General features: G+C 35.5%; 1 protein-coding gene across 1 annotated transcript; it reads right to left on the bottom strand.

The window, feature by feature from the left end:
- Positions 1-429: 429 nt before the first annotated feature.
- On the bottom strand, positions 430-16,823 carry LOC144968313 (uncharacterized). The gene is made up of 2 exons (XM_078906554.1): positions 16,674-16,823; positions 430-9,249 (listed from the first exon to the last, which is right to left on the bottom strand). Exon 2 carries the CDS (start codon positions 9,044-9,046, stop codon positions 5,705-5,707), a length of 3,342 nt encoding a protein of 1,113 aa, XP_078762680.1. The 5' UTR covers positions 9,047-9,249; positions 16,674-16,823; the 3' UTR covers positions 430-5,704.
- Positions 16,824-20,003: the final 3,180 nt, after the last annotated feature.

The raw sequence follows: 20,003 nt of genomic DNA, 5'->3' as shown, positions 1-20,003 counted from the left end.
ACGCATAACTGTCTTTTTTTTTCTTCCAATAGAATAATAACAAGCAATTTTAAAATGAATCATAATGAACCTAAGTAAAGCAAAGTAAAGGCTCAACAACATAATGATCATTGATAATTATCATTTACTGTATCATATTTACAGACATAAGGAAGCATTCAAATTATTTTTTCAAAAATACAAAGACGAATTAGAGCCACTATCTGTATAAGTTTGAGCACCACAGAAGTAAAACACAGGTCACTTACAACACAATGTTAAAAGGGGCTACAATATAAATATAAAGTTAAGTAAGGGATACGACCCAAGACCAAAGCTGATAACTCAAAACAAAAATGAACGCCTATTTCTACACCAACAGATCACTTTTCAACACTTTTTCCATGTTCAGTTCAAACCATTAAGTTAGCAACTTCCAGGGTGATTTAATTTTTTTTTTCTTATTCGTATTTTACTCTCAAACATGAGAATTACAAAACTTTTCAGTGTATGCAAGTAGGACACTGGCTTACATTTACATTTGGGCCTGATGCCCTGATTTCTTCCAACATTTTAAAATATGCGTTCTTGCACAATATCATTCACACAACCTACAATTGACCACTGGCATTCCTGACTTTGTACATCAGAGCAGCTCCTGCTAACCATGCTATCTATTAATTTGCTTTCATTTTCTTTATTTTAAAACATTTTCAGGTCCAATCTACGGAGCAAGTGAAAAGGAAAATTGGATAACCAGATGATTAAACCATAAGTCTAGAATTCGAAAAGGATGTTTGCGTTTTGTTTTTAGGAGTTTTATGCGCTTGTGACATCTTTAGGTCATCTCAACATCAGCTAAAGCTAAAGGAGAAAAGTTGTCAATCTGAAGTTAAAAGTGCCTCAGTCTTAAAAAGTTTGAAAACGGGGATTGATTCAAATAGGGAAGAGGTCAGATTTCACGAGGAATCCATCAATTTTAACATTACCTAAAAGTCTGAATCTGAATGTCCCTTACTTGAAGTACCAAGCACAAGCAAATGATCTCGCTATGCAGGATACACTCAAATGCATATAAAGTAAAATATATTCAAAACTAAAAACTATAATGCTAATGCAACATAACACTAACAGTATACAGAGAGATGATTTAAAGGCAAAAAAACGTTTTCTCTCCAAAAAAAAGTCCTTCAAAAGAAAAAATAGAAGCATACATTTGAATTTTCCCTCTCAGCTAAGGATCCCTGCAAGATGACGAAGAAAAACCAAACCCAGAACAAAGACAGAGGCAACATGGAAGGAGAAAGATATAGGGGGATGGAAGATTTTTGTTTTGTTTTTAAGGGTTTTACGGCGCTTCCAACACATTTAGGTTATATTAGCGCCAGTAAAAAGGAAGAAAAGGGATAGTAAAAAGTTATAGAATTACAATTAAAGCACCCAAGAAAAAGTAAGACATAGGGGAACTAGGAACAAATAGGGATCAGATGTAGATTCCAATAGCATGCCACCAATGTACTTAGTTTGAGATCACCTATAAGTCTCATCCAGACACAAGCACAAAACCCAACAAAGAGGAATACACTCAAATGCTTACATTATACATTAAAAATAACAAATATAATAATACATAACAGAGAGATGATTTACAAGGAAAAAGACATAATCTCCCAAAACAATAACTATGCATTTGACTGTTTGCCTCCAAGCTAGGACTCCGGCCAGGGCCAGGACAAAACCAAGTTATCTCATTCCAAGACAAAGACAGAAAGCATGTTGGAAAACAGTTACAAGCGGATAGAAGACACAGTATGTACCCCCCTGCCCACTATGGGAGGTCAGGAACCCCACGCAAGGGATTGAAGATAAAGAGTGACCTCCCTTCACCCATCATGAGATCAGAAGACCCCACCCTAGCATTGGCGTTTCAACCAACTGCCTAATTAAGTCCCATAGGGGCATAGGCAGAATTTCCCATTAAAAGGGATATATACTAAAATTAGGTCCTTCTTTGACCCTGTATTATGTTGGCATTGTACTGATGTCGGAGAGATGATATTTGATTAAAATGACCAAAAGTTTAAGATGATATTTATATTAATTTACCTCAGTTAAGTGCTTTTATCAATGTGATCCAGGTTTCACATGAATGTCTATGGATCCAATGTTCAGCATTATATTTATATAGTTCATCCTGACATATGTACGAATTGAGCACATTATGTGACAAAAATTATCACAATTTCAATTTTTCACAAAAACGTAGGGAAGGGATAAATGATTTTGTTACATAGGAGACAACAAAGCTGTATCAAAACAAACTAATGCTGGATGTTTCCCCATCAAGGGGGCCTCAACCCAAGGCCCTATTTTTCTTGATTACCATACCAAGTCATATTGACGATAAAAATTATTTTTTTGGGCAATGTCATTTATTTATGCATTTATTTATTTTAAAAAAGGGCTGACTTTAAAAATGATATAAGTTTCAATTTAATTTGACAAAATAAAAAATAAAATTAAAAAACAAAACAAATCATAATATAGATAGAACGAAGATGACATCACTCAGGTCTTTGTTATTGTTTTTGCCATCCACATTTATGAGTACTTCTCACTAAACTATATGAACCAGACTATAAATGTTCATGGTTACACATAGTTTTGTGTGTTGGTCCGTTATACTTCTGGATGGCAATGTTGTGAACTTCTGAGCCAAGCGCATACTATCTATATGAGTGACACAGCAAACCCTGATTTTATCATCATATATGTAAATAGGTACTTTGGTAAATGTCCAGCAGTGAGCTGATAAATGGCCTAGTGGCTGTGACCCGATTTTTTGGACTATTGAGTGATGGATCTCAGGAAAAGTTCCATAGATTCAATAGGTTTTTTGTTTATGGATGGGTTTTAATGATTTATGTCTTATTTCCTTCAGGAGGAATTACTCTATCGTTTGTTCTTTATTTCTAAATCCATGCCAAATTAGTATATCTTTTCATTGTGGATAAAACAGGGTATAATTTAGCTTTGAATAATTAAAAATTTAGAAATTTGTAAATCAAAATTTCTGTGACGACACGTGCTTTAACATCTCAACTTTTTAATAAAATTAAATTCAGGGCAAAGCTGTATCCGCATCCATGAAATTCGTTCCAGCCAAACCTTTCTCAAATCTTATGTTTTGTTTTTTTTGTTTTTAAGGGTTTTACGGCGCTTGCAACACATTAAGGTCATATCAGCGCCAGTAAAAAGGAAGAAAATGGGATAGTAAAAAGTTCTAGAAATACAATAAAGCACCCAAGAAAAAGTAAGACATAGGAGAACTGGGAACAAATAGGGATCAGGGAAGACAAAGGGGAATTGGTTCAAATAGGAAACAGACGTAGATTCCAAAAGCACTCTATCAAAGTACTTAGTTTGAGATTACCTAAAAGTCTCATCCAGACACAAGCACAGGTCCCCGCTAAGAGGAACACACTCAAATGTTTTACAAATCATAATATATAATATAAAGATGACATAATACAGTGCATAACAGAGAGATGATTTACAATGAAAAAAATATCATCTCCCAAAACTAACTATACATTCGACTGTTTTCCTCTCAGCCAGGGCATCTGGCCAGGACCAGGACAAAACCAAGTAATCTCATTCCAAGACAAAGACAGAAAGCATGTTGGAAAACAGATAGAAGGGGATAGAAGACACAGTGTGTACCTCCCTGCCCGCTATGGGAGGTCAGGATCCCCACCCAGTTTCTCGAATCTTAGCGGCATTTTAGGCCAGTTTTGAAATCCAAATGGTGGGTACTACCAGAAATGCAACAGTTTCAGGTCACAAAGTCCGTCAGTAAATAACAAAGGCAAATGTAAGACCATTTTTCAGCATTTAAACTAACGTAACTTTTCTTCTGCTTATCTGATTTTCACAATTTTGGTATCATTAGAATCGGGTGTCGAAAAGCACTATATAATGATATAGGTTTCATTGAGCTCAATCCGATTTGAATTTTTTACCAAAGTACCTAATATAAGGCTCGTGGTATAAGCAGGCAGTAGAGCCAGGTTTCACTATAATTTATTATGTTCATTGTCATATTATATGTAGTTAAATCTCAGATAGAAATAACAAAGTAATAAAACATTTCTCATAATAACTCGAAATACTTGAATGAAGCGAGCCAAGAAATTTTTGTATCTTATCAAGCGTCTAAGTCCTAGGTATGGGTCATTATAGAACCCCTTGACCTAGTGGACAAACTAGGAGACAAATTTTTCTTCACTCAGAGGGGATATCCTCCCAATAGAACTAAAATTATCTAATTTGAAAAAGATTTGACATAAAAATGTGGGTAAAAAATTTAAAAACTTAACAGTAGTTATATTTTACAAAACATATAAAACTAATCTTGAAGAGAGAAATCTAAATCTCAAATACAATATTAATATTTTTCTACTGATGCAGGCAATGAGAGTGAGTATTACTTTTTCAAGGTAAATAACCATACTTCAATATTTCTGTTTTCTTAACGACGACACAAAAAAAAAAGTTACAATTACATTCTTAACCGTATTCCCTCAAAACAAATGAATGTCGAATTAATACAAAACATAAAATGTATTTTTTCATTTATACGTAAATATATTTAATATATATGGCCACTTAATGTTATTAATATTCACTTTACTAGGTACATGACCTAGTACAAAAAACTCTTACATTAATCATCTATAATCATGGATATACAACAGCAAATGTATATAAAGTATTAGTTGCCACAAGACTGGGGGCAAGGTCATGACCAAAAAGAAAGCTTTGAAATGAATGAGAGGATTCAGCATACAGCTTCTTTTGTCTTTTTACTAGAGGCCATTTATCTCTCAGCTCATCATCACATAGCACAAAGAGTGTACAACTGTTTTACTGAAAATTATATTAATATCTCATTTGGTCAGAACAATTTTATTTCATGATATCAATAGATTGATTAAGCTAAACTTCCAAGTTCAAGAAGCATCCATTTAAAAACCTTTTAACAAGTTGGGAGTCAGCTTAATCCATCAATACAGGATATAAATTCATCCTTGACAAAGTGAAACAAAATGATTTTTGTCAGTGAACAATGTGGATGAACAAGTTGCTATCATATATAAGTCTTTTTTACCTTCATCATTGTCAACCAACAGAACATACAGACATTAGACAAAAAATCTGCATTTCCTTTAATTTGTAAATAAAAACAATAAATCTGAATTTAAAGAAAAATATCTGAATGGATCAAAGATGCAAGATTTCAATTCATTTTAAAATAAAAAGAATCTTCATGATGTTTTAAATGCTTGTTTAGAAACGGATTTACAAGTGAGTTTTAGGAAACGCCAATACTACTCTACAATTTTCTGGTTATAGACTGAATCCTGAGGGACAAAAACAAAATATGCTCTCTCCCCCCCCCCCCCCCCCCCCCCCCCCCAACACACACACACACTCGATCCACATAAGATTCGATTGAATAGAAATCATAAAATGAAAGTTTTTTTAAACAACAACATGTCGAATTTTGGAGAAAAATGCATGATATCATGTAGGGAGACAAGATTCACTCCTGGAAAAAAAAAAATTATAATAAACTATCAGCAGCCAAGAAAAAAAAAAAAAATAACAATGTCAATGTCAAATTTCTGTCCATACCTTATTAATATAATTTAGCTGCTGACTACTAGTCTATAACAACAGGGTCTGAAGCTGTAACACCACTTGACTTTTCTAATTGTGAATCAATCTGTTTTTGCCGTACCTCGGCCAATGCTTTCTCCTTTTGTGCAAGAACTTCTTTCAATTTATCAAGTCTTGGTCCTTGCAAACCACATTTTTCTTGAAAACTTATTAGTTTCCGCAAACTTTCAATACTGCTTAACGAGGAGGAAGTCTGTTCTTTGGATGAAAAAGATGGAGAGGTGGTTGAGGGTTTCGATGAGACTGAGTATGACAGAGTGGTTATTTTATCATGACCAGTACTTGAGGATGTTGCCATCGTTGAAAGTAAGCTACTTGCAGTTATTGTTGTAGACCTGGTAACAGCTGTGGTAGTTGTAGTTGTCGTAGAAGTGGTGGTTAATGACAGAGAGGTTGTGGTTACTGATGTACAGTTTGCTGTACTAGGAGATGATGTGTTTAATGAGCTAGAAGCAGATGATAATGTGCTGCTGGAAATAGATGGATTAACTAAAAGGCTGGAGGCACTAGCGGCCAAAGCAGTTATCGAACTTGTAGATAGATTGCCAGGTGTTCTTATGATAAAGTTACCGCCCAGACGCATTTGCCTAGACCCTGAAAGTGGAGATACAAGTCTAATATTTTGCATGGGAGTAGAGCCACTTCTGGCAGCCGATGTAATCAACTGAATGTTTTGGCCCAGTAAGGATCGTACAGAGCCAGATTGAACGGTTGAGGTGGTGGGTTGAGGGACTTCATCTGGCTCTGTTTTAATGACGACTCCAGGAGGTAGTGGGTATTTCTGCTCAAGCCGACGACGCTTGGCTGCACGTTTTTCAGGTGATATTTCCTTATCAACACTCCTTTTACGTTGGGGTAGAAGAGAACTGCTCAAAGCCATGTGTGTCAGAGGACTACTATTTGCTTGGGAGCCTAAAGTCGCAATTCGAGCTGGTATTCCAGTGGCAGAGCAGCCTGGTACAATGATCCTGAAACAGCGAGGAGCAGTAGCTGTGGTGGCATTGGAAGTAGCTGGAGCTACAGTAGTGGTTGTGATAGTTCTTGGTCTCGTGCTACGCAAAACAGTTGTCGATGCTGGAGCAGCAAGGGGTGCTACTACAGTTGATGTTCCGAGAGTTGTGATGTTTGTTGCAAGAACAGAAGGAGAAGTGGATGTTGTCAAGGCCACGCAAGTTGGCAGAACTGAGCGGACTAGAACTGGAGGGGCTGATAACTGAGAACGAACAGAAGAGTTAGACACAATAGAGGTTGGAATAAGTGGAGGTGGTCTATTACTGCCAAGTCCAATTTGAGATAAACCACTGATTGGAAAATAAGATGTAGAAAGTTGCTGGGTTCCTATGAAAGGTGCTCTGGAAGGGATGTTACGTGTGGATATGGTAGGAGAAAGCATGCGAATTCCTGATGTCATAGGGATCCCTGGACCCATGCGACCAACTGAAAAAGGCTGAGCTGCCATATTGAGAAGATTTTGATTACTACTGGTGAGAAGAGTTTGAGTACTACTGGGAATTAATGGAGGAGTGGCTCCTGCCATGACAGGAACAAGAAAATCCTTTCCGTCGATTTTAACCACGTAGAACTGTGGAGTTGAAGTTGCAGTGGCAGTGCTAAGTTGTGGAGTTAGCACGGATGGTATAGTTTGTTGGGATGACGTAATGCTTGCCATGCTTCGAACTGTAATATTTCCGCTCAGCAATGATCGAGGGAGACTCAGCGTCGTAAGAGATGCTAATGACAAGTTCAAAGGTTGATTGGTTTTGCTGGCAGGACCCATTCTTTTTGTGGTGCTAGCAGACTTTCCACCATTAGTTTTGCTTGCATTTGTATTGGTCTTATTAGGTACAGAAGAATCTTTAGGAAACACATAAACTAAACTTCTTCCTCTCTCGTCTTTCATTCCTGTATCAGCAGTCTTAGTTTGAGCTCGACCAGTTTCTGGAGTTTTATCAACGTGAACTAACTCCTTTTGCTGTTCAGCTCCTGGCTTTGCTTTCTTTTTATCAGATTTATTTTTATGCTCCAACTCAGATTTCTTCTCCTCTTCAGATTTCTTTTCTTCCACAATCACATTAGTTACTGATTTTTCATTTGCTTCTACGCCTTTTTGCTGCTCTTCAACTGCAACTTTATTCTGCAGCTTTTTCCTTCTAGAAACTGACTTAAATTCTTCTAACAAATCATCTTCAGATGGCTCTACATAGGACACATTTTGGTTTCTTTTCCGCAGACTCCGACCACGAGGACTAATAAACTCATCCTCTGAATTTTGTATAAGGCATTCCTCAAATATGTTTCTATAGTGTACACTTTTGAATTTTGGGCAATCAATATGATTCTTTGCACATAACTCTGATAAATGTTTCACACGATCTGATAAATTGATATCATGATTTTCTTCAGAATAAATGTCACTGACTTTCTTCAAAACAACAAAACAAGGCAAAAACTTTTTTTGAATGTATTTTTTATCTTTATCAACATGAATATAATATCTCAGAACTTTGGGTAACTTTTGTTGCACTTTAATTGTGGGGCGGCACATGATAGCTTCATCTATATCAGAGAAATTGTTAATTTCACCATTTGTTAATGAATTTATCTGAGGATGACTGGAGTCAGATTTACTATTATTGCTAGCACTATCACAATAGCTATGCTCAGGTCCATTATCAACAATTTCTTTTAGGTGGTGTTTTTTCCGCTTCTTCTTATGTTTCTTTTCTTTTATTACATTTGGTGTTTCTGACTGAGTTGAAATATCAGAATCACTGCACATCTTGTCCGACACAGTTGATCTAGGAGACTCTGTGATGACTTGTGTAGATATGGCTGGATCAGATAGACTTATTTTAGCTTTGGACATTATTTTTGGCTGAGGCAAACTGATTCCATTCTGATCTGATACACTATTTTTGACAATTGCTGAGTTAGGTAGAGATGGCATGTCATTTGAGTAGGTTGGTACAGATGACATGATTGGTGATTTGGTCCCTGATGCTGAGGTAGTGAGACTGGTAAATACAGCAGTGGCTGTTGTTGTCGTGTCAGTAGTGATGTGTGCGTTGGAAACTGTACAGGCAAGTGGCTGGTTTACATCTGATACACTTGACACAGGTGATAAGTTTGATGCCTGAAGCTTGTTTGCTGCTGGTAAAATGTCACGACTCTCGTGGAAAGGACTTTGAAGAAACTTGGAAGGGGATTTTGGAAAAATTCTATCCATAGCATCCTTGATGCTAGGGGAGATTAAATCTGAATCACTTCCAGTGCTAGTGGTTCTCCTTTGGTAAATTACCCCAACAGAGTTGTCCACATCAGCCATTGTGGCTGTAAATCGAATAATACCACAATCTCAAGGTCTGTATTCTTATGCACAGCATTATAATTGCTTGATTATAATCAACGAGTTACTGAAGATGCATTAAATTGAAGACAAAGAAAAGTTTATGACTTGAAGGTAGCCGGTGTGCTAAATGATGCAAACTCAACTGAGTAATAATCAGTTTTTAATCAGCCCAGGGTTACCTGAATAGAAAGATGGAAAACAAAAAAATAATGATTAGAGGGCATTTGACAAAAATTTTAATTAATTTTGATTTGATACCCCAAATACGTGATCTAAGTGTCCATATTCTTCTTCACAAAAATGTTATCAAAATGTGTAAATATGAGTGAAGCTGCCCTAAATGCCAACAGGCATACTGGGCAATAAATAAGTAAGTAAATTAGTGAAAAAGTTTGCCTCAAAGAATACACACCACAGTTCCTCTTAGTCTGTTTACCAACGCTTTTAAATTATACATGATAGTACCAATTTACTAATTTATGATAAATAAAAGTCAATGTCCTATGAAGAATTTTCCTTACATAAAATAAAAATGCCTCATTACATTTACAGTTAATGGGAATGAGCTGACATCTACATGGGTCAAAGTTAGTAGCGGTCAATTTGCCTGAAAATTTTGAATGCCTACACAAAAAACTGAAAGAATCCAGTGACTTGCCAAGCTGGTATCAAACAAAATTATGTAACACTTACAAAATCACCAAATATAAAAGTGACTTTCATGGTTAATTGTTGATGGTGATGGTTTTGACGTTATTGGCTGTGTTGGAAGTGGTGATGATCTGGTGGTGGTGGTGGTTGTGGTTGAATTGTACTGGTGGTGGCAGTAGCAGTAGTGGTGATAATGACAATGATGATGAGGAGGAGTAGGATGATGATGATGAGGAGGAGTAGGATGATGATGAGGAGGAAGAGGATGATGAGGAGAAGAAAAAGGATGAGGATAAACTTTTAGCCTCGAACTTCACAATCTCTCTCCCCCCTCCTCCTGCCAAAACATATTTTTTTAAAGATTGCAGATTCCTTCTAGTTCTATCCCATCGTCAAGACAGTTTTATTAATCATCTTCAACAAAATAAAATTGAGATGATAACTATAATTCAATTCTAATTACCTTTCCTTGAAGCAAAATACAGTTTCAAATATGACAACACTCCAAAACAAGCTGCTTTGCTATTGTTTTAATCATTTTTAAAAAATAATAATAAAATTGGAACTGTGTTTTCAGTCCACCAGTGGACTGAAAACACAGCTGTGTATTCAGTCCACCGGAAATAAAAATATTTTAAAAGGACCAAATATTGTCGGTACATACCTTAATCAATATTGACCACATTGATACTGAGCCTATTATAGGTTAGGCATCATCAAAAATGGGCAGGCATAAAATTTATGGCAATTTGACGGCTTAATATTAATAATATCATTTACAGCGTTTTATTTACTCTCGGAAAGTCTTGATGAGAGTTGCTCGAAATCGGGAGCCCGAGATTCTTACAGTGGCTGCAAGATAGCCATTGGCCTGTCGATTTGGCCAAAATTGGCTACACAGAGAATAATGTTTCTATAATAATTTAAATTTAACATTTATATCTATTTTTCCTAGCAGAATTTTTTGTGATTATCAAAACCGATGATTTTTGCCAAGGAGATCAGAGTTTTGGTATTGTTTGCCCATGTAAGATTCTATTTGGCCACTTTTCACATCGATCACTGGCCTCGAGCTTGCCCCGGGCAGTCTTGACTTTTGTCTTTTTCCAACGTCTTTTTCTTTCACAATCATTCCTAGTCCTTTGGCTTGTAGAGCTAGTCTATTGTTCATTGTCCATCATGTCTTGTAAAACTAGAATTTTTTTAATGGTATCCCATTTCTTCCTTTCTACTAGCCCTATCTCTCTCTCTCTCTCACGCTCCCTCAAACATATTCAAGACCCTATAACTATAAAGTTGTTCTGTTAACTTTTTGTTTTCCTTTTTTTTGTTTGTTCGTTTTTCTCCTGGCTCATATTGTTACGTACAAGGAATGCACAAGGCAATAAATTTTGACGTCTCGTTCTAAATTAAAATAGTAATATTAAAAGTGAGTAAAAGTAAATTTTTAAAATGTTAAATGTCGTTCAAACTTCTCAAGTCACCAGTAATGGTGTCAACGTGTTGAAGTTGAAAATTAAGAATTTTTTGACTGGTATCCCATTTCTTCCTTTCTACTACTCGCCCTATCTATCTCTCTCTCTAATCTCTCCCACCCTCACCCTCTCTCTCTGATGATCCCTCAAACATATCAAAGACGCTATAACTATAAAGTTGTTCTCTTAACATTTTTTTGTTTTGTTTTCTTTCTTTTTTTAAAATATATTTTGTTTGTTTGTTTTTGTTTCGTTTTTCTCCCGACTGGTATTGTTACGTACAAGGAATGCACAAGGCAATAAATTTTGACGTCTCACTGTGTTCTAAATCAAAATAATATTATAAGTGAGTAAAAGTAAATAAATATAAAATATAAAAAATGTTAAATGTCGTTCAAACTTCTCAAGTCACTAGGAATTGTGTCAACGTGTTGAAGTTGAAAATTAAGAATTTGTTTGTCAAGGGAGTACAAAAAAAAAATAATAATAATAAATGAAAAGAAAGGAAGAAAATAATATGCCTAGAAAGGAGCTTGAACACCTAACCCACCCTACCCCGGTTACAGTTACGCTGTGCTAAATCAGCCGGCCACCTCGCCTTATCGCGCCCAGTCAAACAGTTCAGCCCGTATAATTATAATCTCTTCCAGTGGACTGAATACACAGCTGTGTATTCAGTCCACTGGTGGGCTGAAAACTCAGTTCCAATAAAATTTGTCTTACCCTCAGTTAAAAAAAAAAAAGTTACCTCCCCTGGATATTAGTAGCCTAATGTCAAAGTCATGAAAACTTGCTGATTACAATGATATACATTTAAAATTATTAATAGAGAAGATGATGGTATGGTGGATGTTGTATTAGTGGTGATGGGAATGATAATGTGACAGTAGTTGTATTCATGTTGTTGGGTTATAATGGCTGTAGTGATGATGATGTAGTCATTGTGGGTAGAGGTGGTGGTAGTGATGATTATGATGTGATGGTGGTCGTAGTAGTGGTGGTACTGATGATGAAATTATGATGATGATTTTAGTGTTGATGAATGGTGGTGGTAGTGTTGATGACATGGTGGAAGTGGTGGTAGGAATGATGATTATTTGTTGGTGGTTGTTCTGATGTTGATATGGTGGTGGTTGCAGTTATTGTGGTAGTGATGAAGTCATGGTGGTGGTCAAACTAGTGTGGTATTGATGATGATGTGGTGATGGTAGTGATGATGACATGTTAGTAGTGGTGTTAGGAATGATTATTTGTCGGTGGTCGTTCTGATGTTGTGGTGGTGGTTGCAGTTTTTGTGGTAGTGATGATTAACTCGTGGTTGTGGTCAAGCTAGTGTAGTATTGATGGTGTTGATGTTGTGGTGGTGGTAGTGATGATGATTCGGTGGTGGTTGTAATAGTTGTGGTCGGGAAGATGATGATATTGTGGTGGTTGTAGTATTATTGGCCAAATGCCCATATGGTGGTGGTTGTAGTCGTGTTGGCCGTGATGATGATACAGTGGTGGTTGTAGGAGTGATGATTAGATGTGCTGCGGTGTTTATACTAAGAAAGGTAGTTGAGATGATGTGACCGTCGTTATAGTGATGATGATGTGATTTTGGTTGTATATTTGTCATATTGAAAGACACTGGCTCAAAGAAATGCTGTCCTTCAAACACAAATGGATTGGAGCTAGCACAGCGTTTTGATAAATATTTCAGAGACGAAATATGCAAATTACGTTCCACTTTTGACAACATCATAGACATAACTAAAATCTATGAGAAAATTGACAGTGCACTACCTTTTCACCTTTTGAACTTGCAACAGAAGAGGAAATAATAAAACTCATGCAGAATAGCTCAAACAAATCATGCCAACTCGATTTAATACCAACATGGGTTATAAATCGTTCATCAATGAAATTGCGACCTCCATGACATCAATTGTCAACTGCTCTATTGTAAATTCTGACTTCCCCACAAACCTAAAAATGGCTCACGTTACGCCCTTGATAAATAAGCCATCCTTTGACAAAGACAATCTAAAAAATTATCGACCAATATCCAACCTTCATTTTATATCAAGTTGATCAAAAAGATTGTCACCAAAAGACTGCTAGATCACATGGTAAGGAATAATTTGTCGATCCCTTTCCAATCTGCGTACAGAACAGGCCACAGCACTGAGATGGCACTCCTTAGTGTCCACAACAATATAATTGAAAAGCTAGACACAAATTTGAGACCAGCCATCAGAAAGAAATTACCAGGTTTCTTGGAAAAAGTTGCCATCCTCCATCACAACAACGCACCAGTGCACAGAGCAATGGTGAATGAGCTGTTGGGCAATTATGAGTGGAATATGTGGGAAGGTATTCTCCAGATCTGGCTCCCTATGACTTTTAGCTGTTCACAAATATGAAAGATAACCTTTGGGGACAAAGATTTGAATCAACAGAAGACATTATTTTAGAAATAAAGAAGCTGGACAGCTAGTCTTACATCATTGCATTTAACAACTGGTTATAGAGAATGGAGAAGTACATCGAAAATGGAGGTTGCTTCGTTGAATAGACTTTACAATAAAGGTAATTTGTGCCAAGTGGATCCTGTGTCACTTCGTCTCTGAGTGTGAAACTTTTTATGGAATGGACCTTGTTAAGAAAAATTGAAAAGAAAAAAAAGGACCTTTATGAGATTTTAACCTGGGTCAGTCTAAGTGCAACAGCTTAAGGGACTGTTCACATATTATGTCATTTAAAATTTTGCCTATTTACCCCCCCCCCCCCATCATTAGCCTGACCCCGCCCTCCCCAAAAGATGATCAATGATATCATATGACAGAAACAAAGAGTAACTTTTTTCAACACTCCCTTATACTTGAATTCATGTTCATGTTATAGAATATTATATTATGCCACATTCATTCATGGGTTAAATCACAATATCATTATTCACAGGAATCACCTTAATGGACATCGATATTTTAAAAAAAAAAGGCAGTCAGGTCTCAAATGATAAACATACTACGCCAATCGAAAATAAACAATTAGCTGTAGATTTATGTTTCTTTTTGTTATATATTTTGATGTAGGATAAAATTATATTTTTTATGACATCATCTTTGGTCTGACCACCCCCCCCCCACATACACACCTTTCCCCCCTCTAGCTGATGACATAATATGAGAACACTCCCTAGCCCCTACGCTAAGGCTAAGGAGACACCTGTCTAATGACTATTTTTAATCATACCTTACCAGAGAGAACATATGACAAAAAATGTCTACCTCGAATAACACTTTTATTTCATGGTATGTAAGCTGCACTTAGTTCTTTATTAACAAAGATATCATTATAAGGGGATGAAGATGTTATCCTTTGGTTAAAAATTCAGTGACCCCATTTTTGCAATGTCCAGATTCTTTGCGAAAAATCAAGCAATGTTAGGAGTCTCACAAACGCGAGATAGAGTTCTACATTAGATATCTTTTGTCACTTCCTCTTCAAATTAAAATTTGGGTCACTTTTTTCGATATACCAGGCCATGTCTAGAAATAAGCAAATTTACATTTCATGGGCAGCCCCCATAATATTACTGATAATACAGCGAATTGAAATTGAAGGAGTAGGGTGAACTGTCAATTTCAGTTCAGTCTTCAAAATCCCTCACACTTTAGTTGATAGTCTTGCTAAAAACTTCAGTACTGAATTTTAGTTAATTCAGAATTAATAAATTTAAAAAATAGCAAACTGTTTTTGCAGACCAAATTATCAATTTGAAGTAGATGTCTTTCTACAATACAGAAATCAAACGGTTGTTTAGTCGAATAGCCATTTTTGCAATGTCCAGAATTAGTTGTGGGTTTTTTTGTGTGAGAAATCTAGCAGTGTTTGGCGTCTCACAAATTGAGAGATAGAGTTTTAAACTATGTTTGGGCCACTCTTCGGGTACCTATCCCAGGACATATTTAAGAGTAAGTAAGCAAATATCATTTGACAGTCCATAATTATATTAATAAAATAATAGTGATAATAAAGCGGATTGAAGGATTGGGGTGAACTGCCAACCTCACTCCAGTCTTCACGATCCCTCACACTCACACTCTCTTGAGTATTGTTGATAACTTTAGTATTTAATTTTAATTTCAATTAATTTAGAATGATAATTAAAAAATAACAAGCCTTTTTGTCAGATCCAATAACCACATTGGAGTAGACATCTGTCTTTAACATGAAAATTAAATAGTCGCTTATTTTTTAGATAAAACACCTGAGACTCATCGGAAAGGGTCACTTGGACAAGCTGGCGATTTTTTCCCACATACCCATACACTGGCTGGCCTATTGAGATAAAAACGGGCATTGGTTAAGGAGCGAGGTCCCTGCTGTCATCTTGCTTTGTTTATACAGAGACAATGGCCAGATGGTTTAAAGTGTTCCAAGACTAAAAATTCTTTCTAGCAACCAAAATTTAAGACATCCAATTTTGATGATAAAAAGAAAAATAATAACAATAGTAATAGTAGTAGTGGTAATAATAATAATAATAATAATAATAATAATAATAATAATAATAATAATAATAATAATAATAATAATAATAATAATTTTTGTTAAAAATCTTACTTTAAACTTGATACACCAGTGTGCCAGATGAAGATTGTCATTTACAAAGAAAAAAAATTCAATCTTACTTTTTTAAACACGACATGTACTTATTTGAATATATATGTACACGTCGCTTTAACGTAAGCGTAAACCCGATAAGAAAGACAGATGATGATGACGATGAAGTTGAAGGCGAAGGAGGATATTGTCATATTTTTTTTAAGGGAGGGAGGATAAAAATAGAGAGAGAGAGAGAGAGAGAGAGAGAGAGAGAGAGAGAGAGAGAGAGAGAGAGAGAGAGAGAGAGAGAGAGAGAGAGAGAGAGAGAGAGAGAGATCGTATTTTGCACTCTCCCTCTCTCGCCTCGTACTCGTATCGCTTCCCCTCATTTTGCCAACGTGGTGCTATCTATTTACTATTTATCAAGAACAACCAAGGTGGCGACTCAGGTTCTGGGCAAACAAAGCGAGATGGTGGCAGGGACCTCGCTCCTTAACCAATGCCCAAAATCGAATCTCCGGAATAAAATGAAATTTACCCCCTTCTTGGCTTGGGCCCTAATCGGCTATAGTGCGGCAACAATACGCTTGATAGAATTAATTTCTTTTCTTTTTTTTTATAAATCTAATCTATATAGTAGTTCGGCTGACCGAATGTTTTAAAAACCCTACAATTAATCGGTAAAATGTTGATCGGCAACGAAATGACCGAAAGAAAAAAGGAGACAAAAACTGAGAAAAGGGAGGGAGGGTATTATCTCCCTTGTCATTATTTCTCATTACAGTGGGTCACTGTCACTATGAACCTCCGTTTGGTTACCCCCAGAGGGTTAACACATGTGTCGATTATCCAAGGTGAACACACTTTAGAAATTTAGCACTTACATATAACAATCAAAACTGAGCTTAGATGAAAATAAGATATTCAGAAGCCAAACACAATACACATTCAGTTCGCCAAAAACAAATTTCGCCCCGGAAAATGGTACATTTTGCAATTCAGCGCCATCTGTAAAATAAAGAAATGTCTGCTCTAATCCACAGGGGGAGATAACTCTCAAATCTAATTATTATTATTCTTCGGAGTCACGTGACCATACCGCCAATTTTATTCATGTGACAGCTTTCGCAACAGTTATGGCGCCAAAAATATTTTTCTTTTCAAAAATATGAGATTGTCACATTCAGATTATTATTATATATTTTTGTTACTCACCTTCATGGTCAGTCTGCTAGTTCATCCCTCAAAAAGTTGATGGTCACTTGTCAAAATCCGTTGTTAGGCATTTGAGTTTTGCTTGGGAGTTGTTTTTTTTTTGTTGGTGGGGTTTTTTTTTGGTTTAATTTTTTTTTTTTTTTTTTTTTGTTATGGCTGTTTTTGTTGGGGTTATTTTTCGTTTGTTTGGGTTTTGTTTTTTTTTGGGGTTTTTTTTTTTTTTTTTGTCTTGATTTGTTTTGTTTTATTTTTTTGTTATGTTTTTATTTTTCGTTTTCTTTTTAAAAAATATATAAACAATGATGATGATGATAATAATAATAACAATAATAATAATATTAATAATAATAATAATAATAATAATAATAATAATAATAATAATAATAATAATAATAATAATAATAATAACATAATAATAATAATAATAATAATAATAATAATAATAATAATAATAACGATGATGATGATGATGATGATGATGATGATGATGATGATGATGATGATGATGATGATGATGATGATAATTATAATAATAATAAATTTTATAACTCTCTCTATGAATCGTTAGTTGTCTGGTGTCTCTCTTTGCTCTCGCGGAAAATTATTTCAGATTAATGTTTGGTTCTTCGTGTTTAAAAGAGTGATCTCCCATTGTTTTCATGCGAATTCGTGGGACAAATAACAGTTTTGAGTCACCTGCAGATTTTAGCTCCAGGTGATAGGTTTTATATGATACTATGAAATCGGCGATGTAATGCGGGACACCGAGGTAGAATACATTGAGAGTGTTGGCAGCAATCTTGTAGATCATTCGCTTTTTTCCCCCACGGCAATCAATGCAGTACCTATGCTAGTTAAGATCTGAACAATTAATTGTGTATGGAACGGTGTCATCCAGAGCAAGAAAGAACAATACAAGAAAAGAACCATCCAAAAAAAAAAAAATAATCAGTCTGCCTCGACTGGGGATCCAACCTAAGACCTTCTGATTCTTGTAATTCCTATATTCTTCACAAGGGTACGCGATTTATGATGTTTGCATAACGCAACATAGCTCCGTTTTAGGACTGCTATTATTCGACCGTACTGTGCGATATTTTTCGCAATATTCGACCGTACGCGTAGGATGTGATCATGTTTCTCACTATTGGGGCCGACGTGCACCATATATGCAGGTCTGACAATTACGTGTAAATCTCGTATGTGTGTGTGTGTGTGTGTGTGTGTGTGCGCGCGCACGCGTTATTTGCGGCAATCTTCAAAAAGAAAATTCATTACTTATTCATCAAGGGTTTTTGTTTTGTTTTTTGTTTTTTTTGTTTTTGTTTTTTTTTTTGCTTAGGGCCTATATTATATTTCTCCATAAGACCACGTGGATATAAGCTTGCTTTTCACACAGTGCGTCTTTTTTGTAATGTCAGTCTTGCAATGTTCATCACTGCCATGCCCATTCACAGATACTAGTCTTACCCATGGGCACAAAACAATGTCCAGAGGTTTTCATCATCACCCAACTTTCAGTGACCTCGCTTAACGTGTTATGATGAAGTCAAATAGATAGAAATCAGACTCGTTGTGGGAGATTTCTATCTACTCGGACATATTAATAAGAGTTTTCTGTTGTCTCACGAGACACAAAGTACAGAAAAGAAGTCAAGAATAACATGATGTATAAATATATTTATAACTAAGCTAAATAATATGTCACATCGAAATTATTGATAAATTATACATTATATGACGTTATCAGGGACTTTATCAAAATACAATATTAATGGATTTTTCTAATTACAATTATAGAAATAAAACAGATTTTAAATAAAATAATTTGTAGAATTAACGAGCAGAATGTACTAAAATTGAAACACATACACACACTCATACATTCACACACAACTCTCTCTCTCTCTCTCTCACACTCTCTCTCTCTCTCTCTCCCTCTATCTCTCTCTCTCTTTTTCTTTCTTTCTCTCTCTCTCTCATCTATCTATCTATCTATCTATCTATCTATCTATCTATCTATCTATCTATCTATCTGTTTATCTAATTAATCACAAGCAACAAACAATAAATAAGACTTCCTTTGTTCTGCACCTCCTCTTTAGGTCGTTTCAATTAACTCATCGTTACAATGTACAAAAAATATTAAGTTTGTTTTTGGCCCTGTATGGACCTAACAAAAACGGAATAGAGACTCCAAGGACAAGCAATCACTGTGGCCTAAAAGTCTTATAACCAGACACAAGCACACGATGCCACCAAGAGGAACACACTTCATTGCTTACACAATATCATATTATTTTTTAAAAAACTCAGTATACACTAGAAAAATTTACAAGGAAAAACTACAAAAACTAATGATTTACATTTTTTTTTAAAAATCGTGGTTCGATTATATAATTTTAAAGCAAAAAGTTTTCACACACTTTAGATCATGATTAAGACAAAAGGTAGACAATATCAAAGTATTACAAAAGTCTGGTATAAAAACATTCAACATATATTTCAAGATAAATAAGGTTTCAAATGATTATTATTTATAATCATTGAAGTTATTTTGCTATATGATATCGGAACTAAAGACGTGACAGTGACTGTGATCATTAACATAAAAAATAATGTCAATATAAATGAGATAGTAAACATACATCAAATGTGGGTGCAGTTCATCAGTTTCCTATTCCATCTACCTTTTTAAAAATTGACTTTTTCAAATCTTTTTAGAGTAAAATGATGTCATATGTTAATAATTAAATTTAGAACAAGTCTCCACTGCCCTTCTTTGTTGAAGTGGTAGCAGTTAGCAGCCTAATATCACCGGCTATCACCTTGCAAAAGCCCAAGGAAATCACTCGCGGGGAAACCTCGGGATAACTCTTGAGTAGAAATTCTCGTTATTAGTTCCTCTGGTTGTTGAGTGATTGAATGACCATTCTCTTTTTCTATTCATTTTGCAGTGACAACAATCGACGTCACTGTCGTCAATTAAGAATGGGGAG

This window comes from Berghia stephanieae, chromosome 3, assembly GCF_034508935.2.
Source record: "Berghia stephanieae isolate SIO BIC M18660-M18661 chromosome 3, UCSD_Bste_1.3, whole genome shotgun sequence".
Taxonomy (NCBI): domain Eukaryota; kingdom Metazoa; phylum Mollusca; class Gastropoda; order Nudibranchia; family Aeolidiidae; genus Berghia; species Berghia stephanieae.
The sequence above is the reverse complement of the archived record's forward strand: the minus strand, read 5'-3'. Positions and strand labels throughout refer to the sequence as shown.